General features: G+C 36.2%; 1 protein-coding gene across 1 annotated transcript; it reads left to right on the top strand.

Annotated features, from left to right (window-relative positions):
• Nucleotides 1-4,655: 4,655 nt before the first annotated feature.
• On the top strand, nt 4,656-5,114 carry LOC143636611 (uncharacterized). The gene has a single exon (XM_077104169.1). The coding sequence runs from the start codon at nt 4,656-4,658 to the stop codon at nt 5,112-5,114; it is 459 nt and encodes a 152-aa protein (XP_076960284.1).
• Nucleotides 5,115-14,853: the final 9,739 nt, after the last annotated feature.

Raw genomic sequence — 14,853 nt, 5'->3', positions numbered from 1 at the left:
TAAAAGATGGAAAAAGGGGGTATGTAAATTCACCTTAACGAGTGGACTAACGAAGACGAAATGGCGATAGAATTAAGATAGAAAAGGCCGGCTCCTTGGGATACGTCGACGAAAGTTCCTAGTTGTTAACGAATACATAAATTAATAATAACGAAATAATTACAACTGCGAGACTTGTGACGGATTCGGGTTTTGATAGTGTTTTAGTTAAAATCGTAATTAATATTATTTATCTATCATTAAATTTGTAAAAATGTAAGTAGACTAGTGAGTAATAACAAATCAAACATTGAAACTAGACATAACAGTTACTAGTTGGTTTTTAAAAAGCAATGGATTAGATCTTTTAAGGTTTAAACTATTATTATTATTATTATTATTATTATTATTATTATTATTATTATGCTGCATATAGGTTTGATTTTTCAAATAAAATAAATATTAATTATTGATAAATAAATAGATATACATTAACGGGAAAGTTAAACGAAAATTGATTTTGAATATAGCTCGGTTTGTTATGCGAGTGGTATAAATATTATTTTTTTTATCTTATATATATATATGTATATACAGAAAGGTTTACATGACAACTTATTTTGAGAAACTAATGATTCTCGGTTCGTTAAATAGCTAACATTAGTTATATAGTGTAGATAATAATTATTAAAAAAATAAATAACAAAAATCGGCCCTAAAGGGGCTTGAACCTGCGCCATCCGCGTCCCAACACTTTAATGAAGTGCACTTGCCATTGAGGCAGGTGCCTAATATGCTTATAACATGAAACTTAATTTAGATAAGTATCTACTTGAATCAACCCAAACCTTAAACAAACCCTAGAATGTAACAATCCCCGAATTGAAGGTTGATGTCCCTCTGTCACATGAAATTGACAGAGGGCTTAGACTAATCATTAAAAACCGATCAAAAACCATGTACTTATTACCTTAAATGAGTTCGGATTAGTGGAGATCGACTAGCTAGGTTTTACGGCAATAATACAAGGTCAAAGATGGATCTGAATGACTTCTGGGATAAAATTGATTGAGGGGTTTGCTTCAAGAGTATATGAGGATGGTGAGGGACGATTGAGTTACATTTTCGTTGTTTATTTATAGGGTAACGGGATCAATTTCAGTACGTGTATAAAGTTAACAAAAATCATTCAGTTATATTCGTTTTAGTTGTTAAATACGTGGGATTACCATGTAGAAATGATGCGTGAAGGTTAAGGATCAAGCAATTACACTATATCCCGGATATCACGGCTCAGTTAAAGGTCAATTCGCAAAAGGGGGGGGGGGGGTAACCACGGTGGTGATGGGAAAAAGAAAAAAGGAAAAGAATTGATAATTGTAACATGGTCCTTAGTCTTTAGATGGGGGTGCAAGAGTAGATATATGTTAGTTAGGGGTAGATTATGCATATTTCTAATAGTTTTGATATATTATTAATAAATAGATGAAACTAAGATCGAGTGGCGGGAATACCCAATGATCAAAAGAGTTAATAAATTAGCGGTTTTATTAAATATTGATAGTCAAGATAATGACAAAAGTTTTAAAATTGGTTGGGTTTCGGGTTTGGAAAATAACGGATGTTACAATTCTGAGTCTCACGAATTTCGATACCCTTGTTCGTAGAATGGCTTCTTGTCACCTTCAGCGTCGTTCATCTGGAACTCTAGCCGCAAGATTACTGCTCAGATCACTAAGCACTTGACAGTGGTCCTCCCTAATATAATGACCCAGATCCACCAGAACATCATGGCTAGCATTAACCCTGCTCCACCCGAACCCAAGGCTCCTGTTGTGACTTTTAAGAACTTTACTGATGCAAAACCTACCGCTTTTAATGGAACTCAAGGTGCCACTTCCCTACTTCAATGGTACAAAAAGATGGAAAGCGTGTTTCTCCATATTGAGTGTCCTGATGATAAGCTAACCCAATTTGGTTAAAGTGTTTTCGAGAAAGGTGCACTTACTTGGTGGGTCAAGGAAAAGTCGACCCGAGGTGCCGAAAATGCCATGGCCTTGCCGTGGAATGAATTGAAGGATCTGATAACCCGAAAGTTCTGTCCTTCCAATGAGCTTATGAATTTGGAGATAGAATTCTGGAACCTCAAACAGGAGGGTGGTGAACACTCGGCTTACAATTCACGCTTCAATGAACTTAGCGTGTTGGTGCCGCATCTTGTTACCTGATGTGCTAAAAGTAGTCTAATAATTATTCACTAAATTACGCTAATCTAGACACTAAGTAATACTCTAGACTCTCTAAAACTCGAATAAACTGCTAACCAGCAAGTAAACCGATCGACTCTAGTAAAGCTAAATAAGTCTGGATATCGAAGTCACGAGACTCTTTAAACTACGTTTATTAGTTAATTAGATTCTACTAATACCGACACGACTACTTGTTTGTAAAAAAGGGGTTTTGTTTAAAATACTAAATTAAAACTAATTAAGGAAAATAAGTAAAGTATACGAAAATACAAGTTTGAGTAAATAATATGATGATGAGAAAACTACCTAGGCTAGAATCCCCTAAATTTCAGTTATGAATTAACCGGGAAAATATTAAGTTATGGACTGGGATTGTAAAATAGACACCTAAGAAAAAACCCGAACATGACCCCTGACCCATCTCAAGAGACACCTATGAGTTTCTAATAAGTTTTAACGCACACCAGTATTAAAAATCAAGTTTCCTTACGGTCACCTAATTATTTATGACTTAGTTCCATTGTACGAAATCCTATCTTACAGCGCGGAAATCAAAGGCAATTTAATATTTTAATTGATTCAATAGACAATAATAAATAATCAAACATACACGGACTCCTTACGAAGAACTAAATCTAGCAAGATTAAATAATAAAGATCTATCAATAACCTAGCACCTTACAGCTATTTAGGTTAGCAGCACACTTAGGTTTAATTAATTAATAATTATTATTCCTTGATCTTAATGCATGTCAATCATAAAATAGTCAAAAACATAAAGTAGATGATCTAATAGCAACCTATCATAATGACAAACAATAATCTAGGCAACTATGGAATAGTGACAATTAATCAAACAATCCTAAATATCCATATGCATCAATTTAATATGATTAAACCTTTTACTAAATTATAAAAACGATAACGATAAATAAATTCCAAATCAAAACACAACGTCAAAATAGGTTCATCATAAGCCTAGGCAGTCTATAATGTTTAGCCTTGCATCATAAAATAAAACAAAACGATAATAAAAGAATTCATGGCGAAAATAAATAAGAACGAAAGATTAAAGGCGATAAAACCCGTGGTCTTCGTCCTTGGGTCTTCGTCCTTGGATGATAAGCACTTCGCCGCTGATTCCTTACCTTCAAACCCTCGGAAATATCTCTTCTTAAGCTCCCAAATTCGTCCAAGCCGTCTAGGGTCTTCAGGTTATGTTTAAGGTTGAGTTTAGGGGTGTTTAAATAGGAAAATACAAGACCCAAACCCAAAAAACGAAGAATGTTCTGGAACGTGCACCCAAGGTGCCGCGTGGTGGGCCTTGGCCTCCCTACCGCGCGGCGCTCCGGCAAAGTGAGGGGGGGGCTAGCTGGTCCGGTTCTCTTCCTGGTCTGGCCCGGTTCGTTTCCTGATGCGCCGGTTCGCCGGTTTAGCTCATTTTTGCTTGTTTTTTCGCTCTCTTTAACCACGAACAAGTCCCGGGACCTAGATTATTCAAATATGTTAGTAATATACAAATCCTAACAAAAAACGAACATAAACTAATAAAATATTATAAAAAATTTACAAGGGATTTATGTATATTAAGCTTTATATTATTACCCCTGCTTCGCGTGCCATCGAGAAGTACATTAGGGGACTACCGAGACAGATCCAAGATAGTGTTTTCAGTAGTTCGCCTAAAGAACTTGGTGATGCAATCAATTTGGCCGCAACATTAACCGATAACCATGTCAAAGTCGAGACTTTGACATTGAAGTCATCCAAAGAAACCTACCGATAAACCTGCTGCTGAACCCAAAGAACCCAAACCCGAATCATCCAAACCCGCTTACTCCTCCCACAACCGCAACAAGAAGCGCAAGAACTACGCGCTAACCCACTTCAGCAACACGTGTCTACGACTTGCAAATGTGAACCCGCTTCAACTAGCCCCTGTTCCGCAATTTCAACTCCAAGCTTACCAAGCCTATCAAGCGATTCAACCACAAGCTCCACAGTTGTTGGTTAATCAAGCTCAAGCTCAGCCGTTCCAAGCAATTCAAGCACCCACACACCAAGAGGGTCAAACCGCTCAAGCCGTTGTAGCTCCTCAAGATAACCGGTGGTCGTGCTTTCATGATGAATGCCCACCAAGTTCAACAAAATGGTGATGTAGTGAACGGTACATTTCTTGTAGACGACCACTTTGCATCCATTCTATTTGATACCGGTGCCGACATGAGTTTCATATCCTTAGAATTTGAACTGTTGCTTGCTAAACCTCGGTCTAAACTCAAAAGCTCGTACACTATTGAGGTTGCTAATGGTAAATCCGTTTCGATCAATTTCGTTATTCGAAGTTTCAAGATGAATCTTAATGGCCACACTTTCTCAATTGACCTCATCCTGATGTAGTTAGAAAGTTTCGACCTTATAGCAGGCATGGATTGGTTGTCTTTTCATCGTGCCAAAATTGTTTGCTTCGAGAAGATCATTCGTATCCCGCTTGCCGATGGTCAAGCCCTTCATGTCCTTGGTGAAAAGCCTCCTCATTCGAGTCTTAACCTCATAACTTGCTCTCAAGCCCAAACATACTTACACAAGAAGTATGTAGCATTCGTGGCTCACGTAGTTGAAAAGAAAGAGCCAAAGATTGAAGATATTCCGGGTGTTCGTGAGTATCCCGAGGTGTTTCCCGATGATGTTTCCGGTCTTCCTCCCGTTCGTGATGTTGAATTCCGCATTGATCTCGTGCCTGGTGCAACTCTGATTGCAAAGGCACCCTATCATCTTGCACCCTCCGAGATGCAAGAATTGTCTACCCAGCTCCAAGCACTTTCGGACAAAGGGTTCATCCGCCCCACTTCGTCTCCATGGGGCGCACCTGTTTTGTTTTTTTAATAAGAAAGACGGTTCCTTTCGTATGTGTATCGACTACCGCGAGCTCAACAAGCTTACGGTTAAGAATCGTTACCCCTTGCCACGTATCGACGATCTCTTTGATCAACTTCAAAGAGCTTCTTGATTCTCTAAGATTGATCTTCGTTCGGGTTATCATCAACTATGCGTGTACGAAGATAATATACCCAAGACCGCCTTTCGGACTTGATATGGACATTACGAGTTTAGGGTTATGCCATTTGGGTTACCTAATGCACCCGCAGTATTCATGGACCTCATCAACCGCGTATGCAAGCCATAGTTAGACAAATTCGTGATTGTCTTTATTGATGATATTCTCATATATTCTAAATCCAGAACCGAGCGTACGAAGCACCTTCATTCCATCCTTGATCTTTTAAGGAAGGAACAACTTTATGCGAAGTTCTTGAAGTGTGAATTCTAGTTGAACGAAATTCCATTCTTAGGGCACATAGTAAATGAAAAGGGTATTCACATTGACCCAGCCAAAGTCAAAGCCATTAAGAATTGGAAAACTCCAACCTCTCCTACCGAAGTTCATTCATTTCTTGGTCTTGCGGGTTATTATCGTCGCTTCATCCTCAATTTCTCCAAGATTTCTTTGTCCCTAACCACCTTGACTCATAAGGATAAACCTTACGAGTGGGGACCAAAGCAAGAGAAAACATTCCAAACTCTTAAACATATGCTTTGTGATGCGCCGATCCTTTCTCTCATCGAGGGCAACGAGGACTTTGTTGTCTATTGTAATGCTTCTAATCAAGGCCTCGGTTGTGTCCTTATGTAATGAGGTAAATTCATCGCTTATGCTTCACGACAACTCAAGGTTCATGAAAGAAACTACAGGACGCATGATCTTGAGCTCGGTGCTCTTGTTTTTGCGTTGAAACTTTGGAGACATTAACTATATGGCACAAAATGTGTGGTGTTCACCGACCACGAGAGTCTTCAACACATCAACACATTTTCGGCCATAAAGATCTGAACATGCGGCAACGACAATGGGCCGAATTACTTAGTGATTACGACTGTGAAATTCGCTACCACCCTGGTAAAGCGAATGTTGTAGCCGATGCCCTTAATCGTTAATGGGTTCCCAATCTTGACGATCTTCATACATTCATCATGGATGAAGCTCGTAAGTCCCGATATTCCATTCATCTCGGTGCAGATAAGATGTATTTCGACTTATGGTCCACATTTTGGTGGCCCCGTATGAAGAAAGACATTGCGTTGTACGTTGCAAAGTGCCTTACTTGCCGCTAAAGTTAATGCCGAGCATCAGCGACCATCTGGTTACTCGTGCAACCACACACCCCGATTTAGAAATGAGAAGATGTGACAATGGATTTCATGTTCAAACTCCCAACCACTCGAAGCCGCCACGATGGTATTTGGGTTATTATTGACCGTTTGACTAAGTCTGCCCACTTCATTCCGATCAACGAAAAGTTCTAGGTTGATCAACTCGCTTAAATCTATGTTCAGCGTATCGTTTGTCATAATGTTGCACCTTTGCGTATCATTTCCGACCCCGATAGCCGTTTTACTTTGCACTTTTGGTCATCTCTGCAAACAGCGTTGGGAACTCGATTGGACCTTAGCACCGCCTATCACCCTCAAACCGATGGGCAATCCGAGCGAACGATTCAAACTCTTGAGGACATGCTTAGGTCTTGTGTTTTGGATTTTGGTGGAAACTGGGATTCTCATATTTATTTGATTGAGTTTTCCTACAATAACAATTTTCATACAAGCATCGGTATGGCTCCATTCGAAGCACTCTGTGTAACATTCGTTACTTTTCAAACCCGACCCATTTTAAAATTTTCGGTTTTGTTAATATATATATATATATATATATATATATACACATACATACACACACACACACACACACATATATATATCAAGTTCGTTACATGTGTTTATGTGACATTCGTTAATTGTTTATTTGAATTGACATTTGTATGCATTAAACTGACTCGTTTCTTCGTTTCAATGCATTTTTAGTTCGTCATTCATCATTTGTATTATTCTCGGCAATTGAAGTTCATCGTTCGTTCATTTTATACTACTTTGACGAAACCCGGAATTTAAAGTTATAAATGTTTAAGCAATCCGCAAAATTAACGGGTTTAATTCGAAATTTATCCAAGTTTATTAATTCTATTTCATTTATAAATCATTCAAGGTTCAAGGTCCCATTTGAAAATTTAAGTTTAATTTTGAATTAAAAAGAACTATAAACTTGAAGGGGGAATAGTGTAAATATGTTTAATTATAATACAATAAGTAAAACCCAGCCCACAGATCCCCCCCCCCCCCCCCCCCCGCGGTCGTCCATGGTTTTCCGGCCAGAAGATCCGGAGACCGCAATATTATCCGACAACTTTAATATCCCCTTAAATCTCGCAATTAATCCAGTTATTTTCTTGTATTAACCTTAGAATTCAACGACGACCCTTAAACATCGATAATAACGGCTTCTTTAATGGGCAATTTGAGCCAGAATCGCCGGAAAACAATCGTCATATTTTTAAACTACAATAATGTTCGATTAAACGGTTAAAGTTTCAATTACAAGTATATATAGGACCTCCACACCCAGCTAAACTCATCCATGATCTCCAAACTCAATAATACACTCTCTTTAAACCCGTAATTGTTCATCCTAAGCTTCGGATTTCGGCAACCTTGTCCCCCCCCATTCCAGACACCATCTGAGGTAATCGTTATATGGTTTTGAATCATGTTCATCTGTAAATCATAACCCCTAACACAATTTAAACGAACATGGAACCAAATCAGAGAATCAAATTTCTGGGGTTATGTTGTAGAAGATGAAGTAAACTGATACATTTATATATATATATATATATATATATATTCATATCTAACCTGAATAAATGTCTAGCTCACTTGGCTAAAGCTCTTGACTGTCAACTTAGGGACCCGGGTTTCGGTATTGTTTTTATTCCATTTTTTTAAATCAATTTTCCTTTAAGTATAATAGATAAATTAATTAATTAAAAATCATAATAATTCAAATAAAATTATTTTAAACCAAATAAAAATTTTATAAATTAAATATAATTAAAACTTAACTTTCCCCATAAAAACCGAATATTTCATTATCATTACTCGTTAATTTTAAATTGTTCGTTAATCTAAATTCATTAGTAAACTTTAATTAATTTACTTATTTTGTTAAATTCCGGTTAATATTATATTAATATTTAACTTCGAGTTAACTTTATAAATCGCGAAAATAAGTTTATATCGTTCAAATCGTATCTAATAAATAGTATAAAACTCATTATATTAGTTATTAAAATAATATGTCATGACCTTAAAACCCGTTAAAAATCTGTTAATATTAGTTTTTCGCCCATTACTTCAATTTCTTAGTTTTAATGCACTAAACGTTAAGTAAAGTCGTTGAACTTGAGTTTATTAAACTTAAATTCGTTAGCTTATATGTCACACCCCGTTAAGCGAATTGCGGAAGCGTAAAACGGAAATTCAACAGATACAACTGGTATCAAATACATTGTTCATAAAGAAACATTACTAACTAATTTACAATATATTACATCGTTCTAACATCTTTTACAAACTAGGTGATACAATCAAACCGGTTCTTCAATTACTTTACTTTTAACTCAAATGCCCACGACATCAATCACCAATCAGACACGTAACGCACAAGAAATTACTTCTCATATCTGATTACCTGAAAAGCATGTTAAAACAGGTCAACTAAGATTAGTTTGTGAGTTTCATAAGTTTTAACGAAATCAGTTCTGCGCGCTATACAGTCTTGGTTTGTATGTACGCGCGTATATAAGAAAATGTATTTACATTTATATATGTATATCTACGTCTTTGTATACTGATATGTATGTGTATAAGTTTATGATAGAGTTTGAAACTACGATAAAATCGTGACTACTCATTCATACTTCGTGCCTTCATTTTCCAAATAAAATCAACCACTGTGGCCCCCTTTCCGCCAACAACGGTTTCACGTAAAATCACCACTATGGTCCCTCTTCTGACCACAATGGTTTCACGTAAACTCAAACATTACACATTGTATACACAAACAATTATTATTTTCTACACATAGAATTTCCTACGCCTATCCACATAGTATGTATATATATACACACACAATACACACACACATACATATAGTATTTATCACGTATTACTAATCACTTTGCCCCCCTTTCCGCCCACAACATATATAATCATAATACTTTCTTAACACTCATGTCATAATCAAGTTATTTCGTTTAATAAGTTGCAGCAGAACTTGGCTCGTAGGCCATACTCAACTTTGGTTTATAAGTTGCAGCAGAACTTGGCTCATAGGCCATACTCAACTTTAGTTTAGTAAGTTGCAGCAGAACTTGGCTCATAGGCCATACTCAACTTACAGAACTTGGCTCATAGGCCATACTCAACTTTAGTTTATAAGTTGCAGCAGAACTTGGCTCATTGGCCATACTCAACTTTAGTTTATAAGTTGTAGCAAAACTTGGCTCATAGGCCATACTCAACTTTAGTTTGGTACTATTGTGGCCCCCTTTCCGCCCACAATAGCCCCATGGTCATCACAGACCACGTTGTTCCCCATGGCCGTTACAGACCACGTTATTCACCAATGGCCGTTACAGACCACGCTATTTCCCCAACCTGTTGTGTTTAGCATTATATAGCGTATTTGTATAAACAGGTTGTCACATATGATTTCATTATGTTTTGGCATTCGTAGTGTTTCCATTTAATATATCAATCACGATAATAATCACCTTTCATCAGCACGTAGTTTATCATTATGTGTGTAGGAATTTTTCATATATGAAGGTTCAGTTATTTTTCGTTCTGAACCGTTTTCAGATAGATAATGCATATGAACATGCTTTTTACCCCAAAAGTTCGTAACACAGTTTAAAGGGTGGGGTCATGAAACTCATGGTTTTGTAGGCACTCCATGCGAGGTCAGCTAGGTGTTCGTTTCCCTTGCTATCACTTAGTCCCTATAGTCAATATTATAATATTATAATAATATTAATATTTTAATATTATTATAATCTTTATACCAAGCTGGGCTGTATAGCTAGTCTGGGTGTGGCTGTAACACCCAGAAAGTGTCAACAGGCTTAGATTGTGATGTTGTTCAATGTCTCATGCTTGAAATCAAACTTTTGTTTCAGTTTGCCCGTTTTACCAGCTGGGCCAAGTTGCTCGTTTAAGCGTTTGGAAACAGTTATGGGGATGTAAACTTGGGTAAACGTGTTGGTTGATAAAATGATTAAGTTATAAAGAAAGATCACAATTTAGGGGTCTGGATTCGCTACAAGGCTCGTTTCCATTTATTTAGTTTGATTTGGAGAAAAACGCGCACAATCTATCCAAATTGTCCAGATTTCTCACAAAAATTTTGTTTTTACATAATTAATCCGAAAATATGCTTTTTGATCACTCTTGATGTTCTGATATTCTAACAAGTTCGTTAATCACGAACTTGCCGGTTTTCGTCAGAATTAAACTTGTTTAATCTTCAAATTAGGACAATTAATTATCCGTTAATCATTAGTTATGAAAATTTAGAAATTTATCAAATAAAATATGTAGATTTTCATAAAAATATTTCTGGAATTATTTACTGATTTATAATTTTATAAAAAATCATTTTATGTGCTATAATTAGTCCGAAAATCAACCGTTTATACCAAATGATTTTAGAAAAATCCGCCAAAATTCCTGAGTGACCAAAACACTTCTCAAAATAACCTGTAGCAATTCCAAAAGCTAAAAATCTTGCCAAATATCATTTTCTGGCCAAAAACGACTATGAAAATCCGAATAAACGCAATTACACAAAACATACCTAGGTTTCTCCAAATGACCCCAAATTTCGTATGTGATAATAATATATCAAATATGAGTTCTGCATAAAATTTCATAATTTTTCAAGCAACTATTTTTCCCAAATAAACGTCCCAATTCGGTAATAAATTCGCCAAATATTCTCGGATGGTCGAAAAATTACCAAATTTGGACAGGGACTCAATTATATTTCCCATGATGTCCCTGCAAAGTTTTGTGACCAAAAAATACGAACATCACAACCTTAACCTAAACAGCCCTTAATCGGATGTTTCGGCATTACCTTTGCGGTTTTCGCCCGTTTTCGCTCTCCTAATCCAATTTCCGGGTTCTCGTGCTTCTATATAAGCTAAGTACAGGTCCTATATTACAAACCAAGCATGTATCATCAAGATACCAGCCATGAAAGTTAGGTTTTCGGTTAGGGCTTTAAACCGAACTTTTGAACCGTAAAAACGTCGTTTAAACCCTCTAATCTGTGTTTATGGCCAAAAAACTATAAAACCAGGTTCCTAACCATGTGTATGATCAAAACATGTTTTTGGACAATTTTTAGGGTTTTTGCATGGTTAGAAGTGATTTTTGGTAATCAAACTATGTTTATATGAAATTAAACATGATTAAACAAGTTAAATTTGATCAAAATAATGATATTACCTTAGGGTTTTGGCTTAGCTTTTGTTAGAATAGTAGATGTTGATGTTAAGGTTCTGGAAAATGGCTAAAAATATCTAACTTTGCTTAATTTTAAAGAAAGGAAAATAATAATACATAGGGGCTTGGTCCAAGTTGGCGGGCTGGGCTTGTTGGGCCCCCTTTTGGGCCCATTTAGCCCACTTTTCTTGATTTACATTCCCGAACGTGAAATAACGTGTCCAAATTTATTTCGGGTTCGGTTTTTGGCGACAAAAATATATCGGGTGTGACAAACGGAGCGAAAACGAGCGTTTTTTCGGCTATTTTTGTGTAAATTTATAAAAACTTATTATTTGTTTGTAAAAATCGAAAATATTTTCACGAATCGCTTAAAACATCCCCAAAAAGTGTTTGGTAGATCTTTTTCGGCTTAACGGATGATACAATGCTTGTTTCAGAACTATCTTTCGCGTTTAAATCCATAGCGAGTAGTTAAACGAGCATGTTTTCGTTTAACTAGTTTGCTATCATACTAAGGCCTTAATATCAGTATGTTGGCTTATAATAGACATATATCTCATATAGATGGCCCCTCGGGATGTCTGGGTAATAACCAGACCCGTTCGGTTAATCATTCGTTCGTTACGCAATAAGCGGTTAATCGCTTATTCGATATATGAATACTAAGGTGTACTCGGTTTTGCCATGGATGTCACATTATAACCCGTAAACATTTATATATTTATTGTTCGCAAAACTTTATAATTTGTTAACACTTTCATTTTCGACATAATATAAACCATTAACAATCCGTTAAAAACTTAAAATAACATTAATGCTTTAAGATATTAAAATAGTGCAACATATCTAAAACCAAAGTTAATTAAATCTCAATAGCTAGTCTTGATTTTATTTGCATTTTCACTTATAGTTCGAGAAGTTCAATCGTTTTAGATTCTTTAAAGTACTTTCGGTTGCTTCGGTTTCGTTATTGTGCTTACGATTTATATTTCAAGTTATCTTCGATTTCGAGGTGAGTTTCTCACACCCTCTTTTTAACGCTTTTACTTTTGGGGGTAGCATATATATTTTATTAAACGCAAATCGATTTTATACTCAGCTATTAAACTTCAATTCATATCGTGGACTTGTGTGTTATATATGCTTACTTGATTATATGCTCAGCAAGTGGTTGCCTCAATAAGTATGATCATACGCCCCCGTTTGCACTTAGGACCATTTTGTTTTGAGTGGAAAAGGGACCCCCGATCTGAATACGTTGGCTGTGGCCAACTGGAAAGGAATTGCATGCGAAGGAGTATAATTGTCACAAGTTTCATGGAATTGCAAGGTTTTTATGTATTTATTCAAACTTGTGGGAACTCACCAACTATTAAGTTAGTTGACCGTATTTTATATATATGTTACAGGTACAAACATTAGAGGATGATACTTGGAGAAGACACTAGACTTAGGTTATTGAAACAAATGGACAATGTTTAGTTGTATTTATATTTTCTTGTATTTCTTGTTTACGAACTTGTGTATATGATGTTTAAACCAATTAATGATAATATTGTCACTTAATAATGTCACATGTGTTTTGAACAATCTGTACGTCACACCCGGGGGTTTCCGCTTTAGCCGGGGTGTTACAGATTGGTATCAGAGCCGTGACTATAAGATAGGACACTAGACGTAGTGCCCTAGTTAGTTATAGCTTATTTGTTTATGGTTGCATGATTAGAAATTATGTGAACCTTATGTGATTGTTCGAATGCACATGTTTATTACTTTATTACTGTTTATTCATTTACGCCTCATGAACACAAGTACACACACACAAGTCCAAGGCTTAGGCCTAAAACAAGTTTATCTCAAAAGCAATTTAAAGCAATTTTCAAATTCGGTGTTCCGATATTTTATTTTCTTAAAAGACCATGTCCCCTTTGTGATAAGGATATGGTTGCACTCCTTAGGATGTTACACAAGTCATGGTGATTCATGCGACGTGTGACTCCGACCCTCAATGCTTTACAATGTGATTTAACTAAAAGTCCGACAAGTCGTGGTGATACGCGAATAACCAGCTTTTGGTTCGATTTGATTATGCATTTTGATTTGTACGTTTTAACTGAAAATCTGTCAAGTCATGATGATACACGAATACCCAACTTTCGGTTCGATTTGATTACACATTTTTATTTTTATTGGAACATACAAATTATGATGATTCATACAACGTGTGACTTGAAAGACATAATTGTTCATATTACTGTTTTGAAAAGTTATTGGGTTATGTGAATAGTCGAGTTTTTAATTCATTTTCTGTGGTTATATATTCACTGAATTTCTAAAAGTTGTGCTATTAGACGAATTGTCGAGTTTTAACCCGTTTCCTTTACTTATTATAATTTGAAAGGTCATGGTGATACATGAATCGTCGAATTTCAATTCGTTTCCCTTATTTATATATTCATTTATTGTTTGGGTTTAAAATTGAAAATTCGAAGCTCGGTTATGAGCAAAGATTGGAAGGGCTCGATTATGAGCAAAGATGAAGGCTCGGTTATGAGCAAAGATAGGAGGCTCGGTTATAAGTAAGAGTAGGAGGCTCGGTTATGAGTAAGAGTAGGAGGCTCAGTTAGGAGTAGGTGTATGAGAATATAGTTATGAAATGATTGATAGACAGGCATAAAGAAAGTACATAAAGAATTATAAACGTTATGCTATATATAATGTATGAAAGATGAGATTTGCATATAAATCGTATGTTGTGAAAGTAAAGAAACGTTAGAACTCACTTAGCGTATAGTTGACTTTTAGTATAAATGCAGGTATTGTGATGGCGTGGCAAGCTTGAGGCGCGTACGAGGCTATCCATATTGAAGATTAGTTAGAGGAAGAAGTTGTTATGTAAAAGTTTTAGTTTCCGCTGCAAATTAACGATGCTTCCGCTGTATCAAACTGAGTTTATGAGTAAATCCAATGCCGAATGCAAGGCTACCGGGATCTGGGCCTTACAAGTTGGTATCAGAGAAAAAGTTTGAGAGATTTAAGCATCCTTACATGCTTAGACTCAAACAGAGAATGGGACCAAAGAAGAAAGACAATATGGATAGCCGTATGCCACTCGAGCAAGCTAAATACGTAAATTTCCTTAGGTATAACGTAGGGATAA

Source organism: Bidens hawaiensis, unplaced genomic scaffold (genome assembly GCF_021521415.1).
Source record: "Bidens hawaiensis isolate Kalapana, Puna unplaced genomic scaffold, B.hawaiensis_p1.1 tig00008036_1, whole genome shotgun sequence".
In the NCBI taxonomy this organism is placed as follows: domain Eukaryota; kingdom Viridiplantae; phylum Streptophyta; class Magnoliopsida; order Asterales; family Asteraceae; genus Bidens; species Bidens hawaiensis.
Note: the sequence above shows the minus strand (reverse complement) of the source record. Positions and strands in the feature narration are given on the sequence as shown.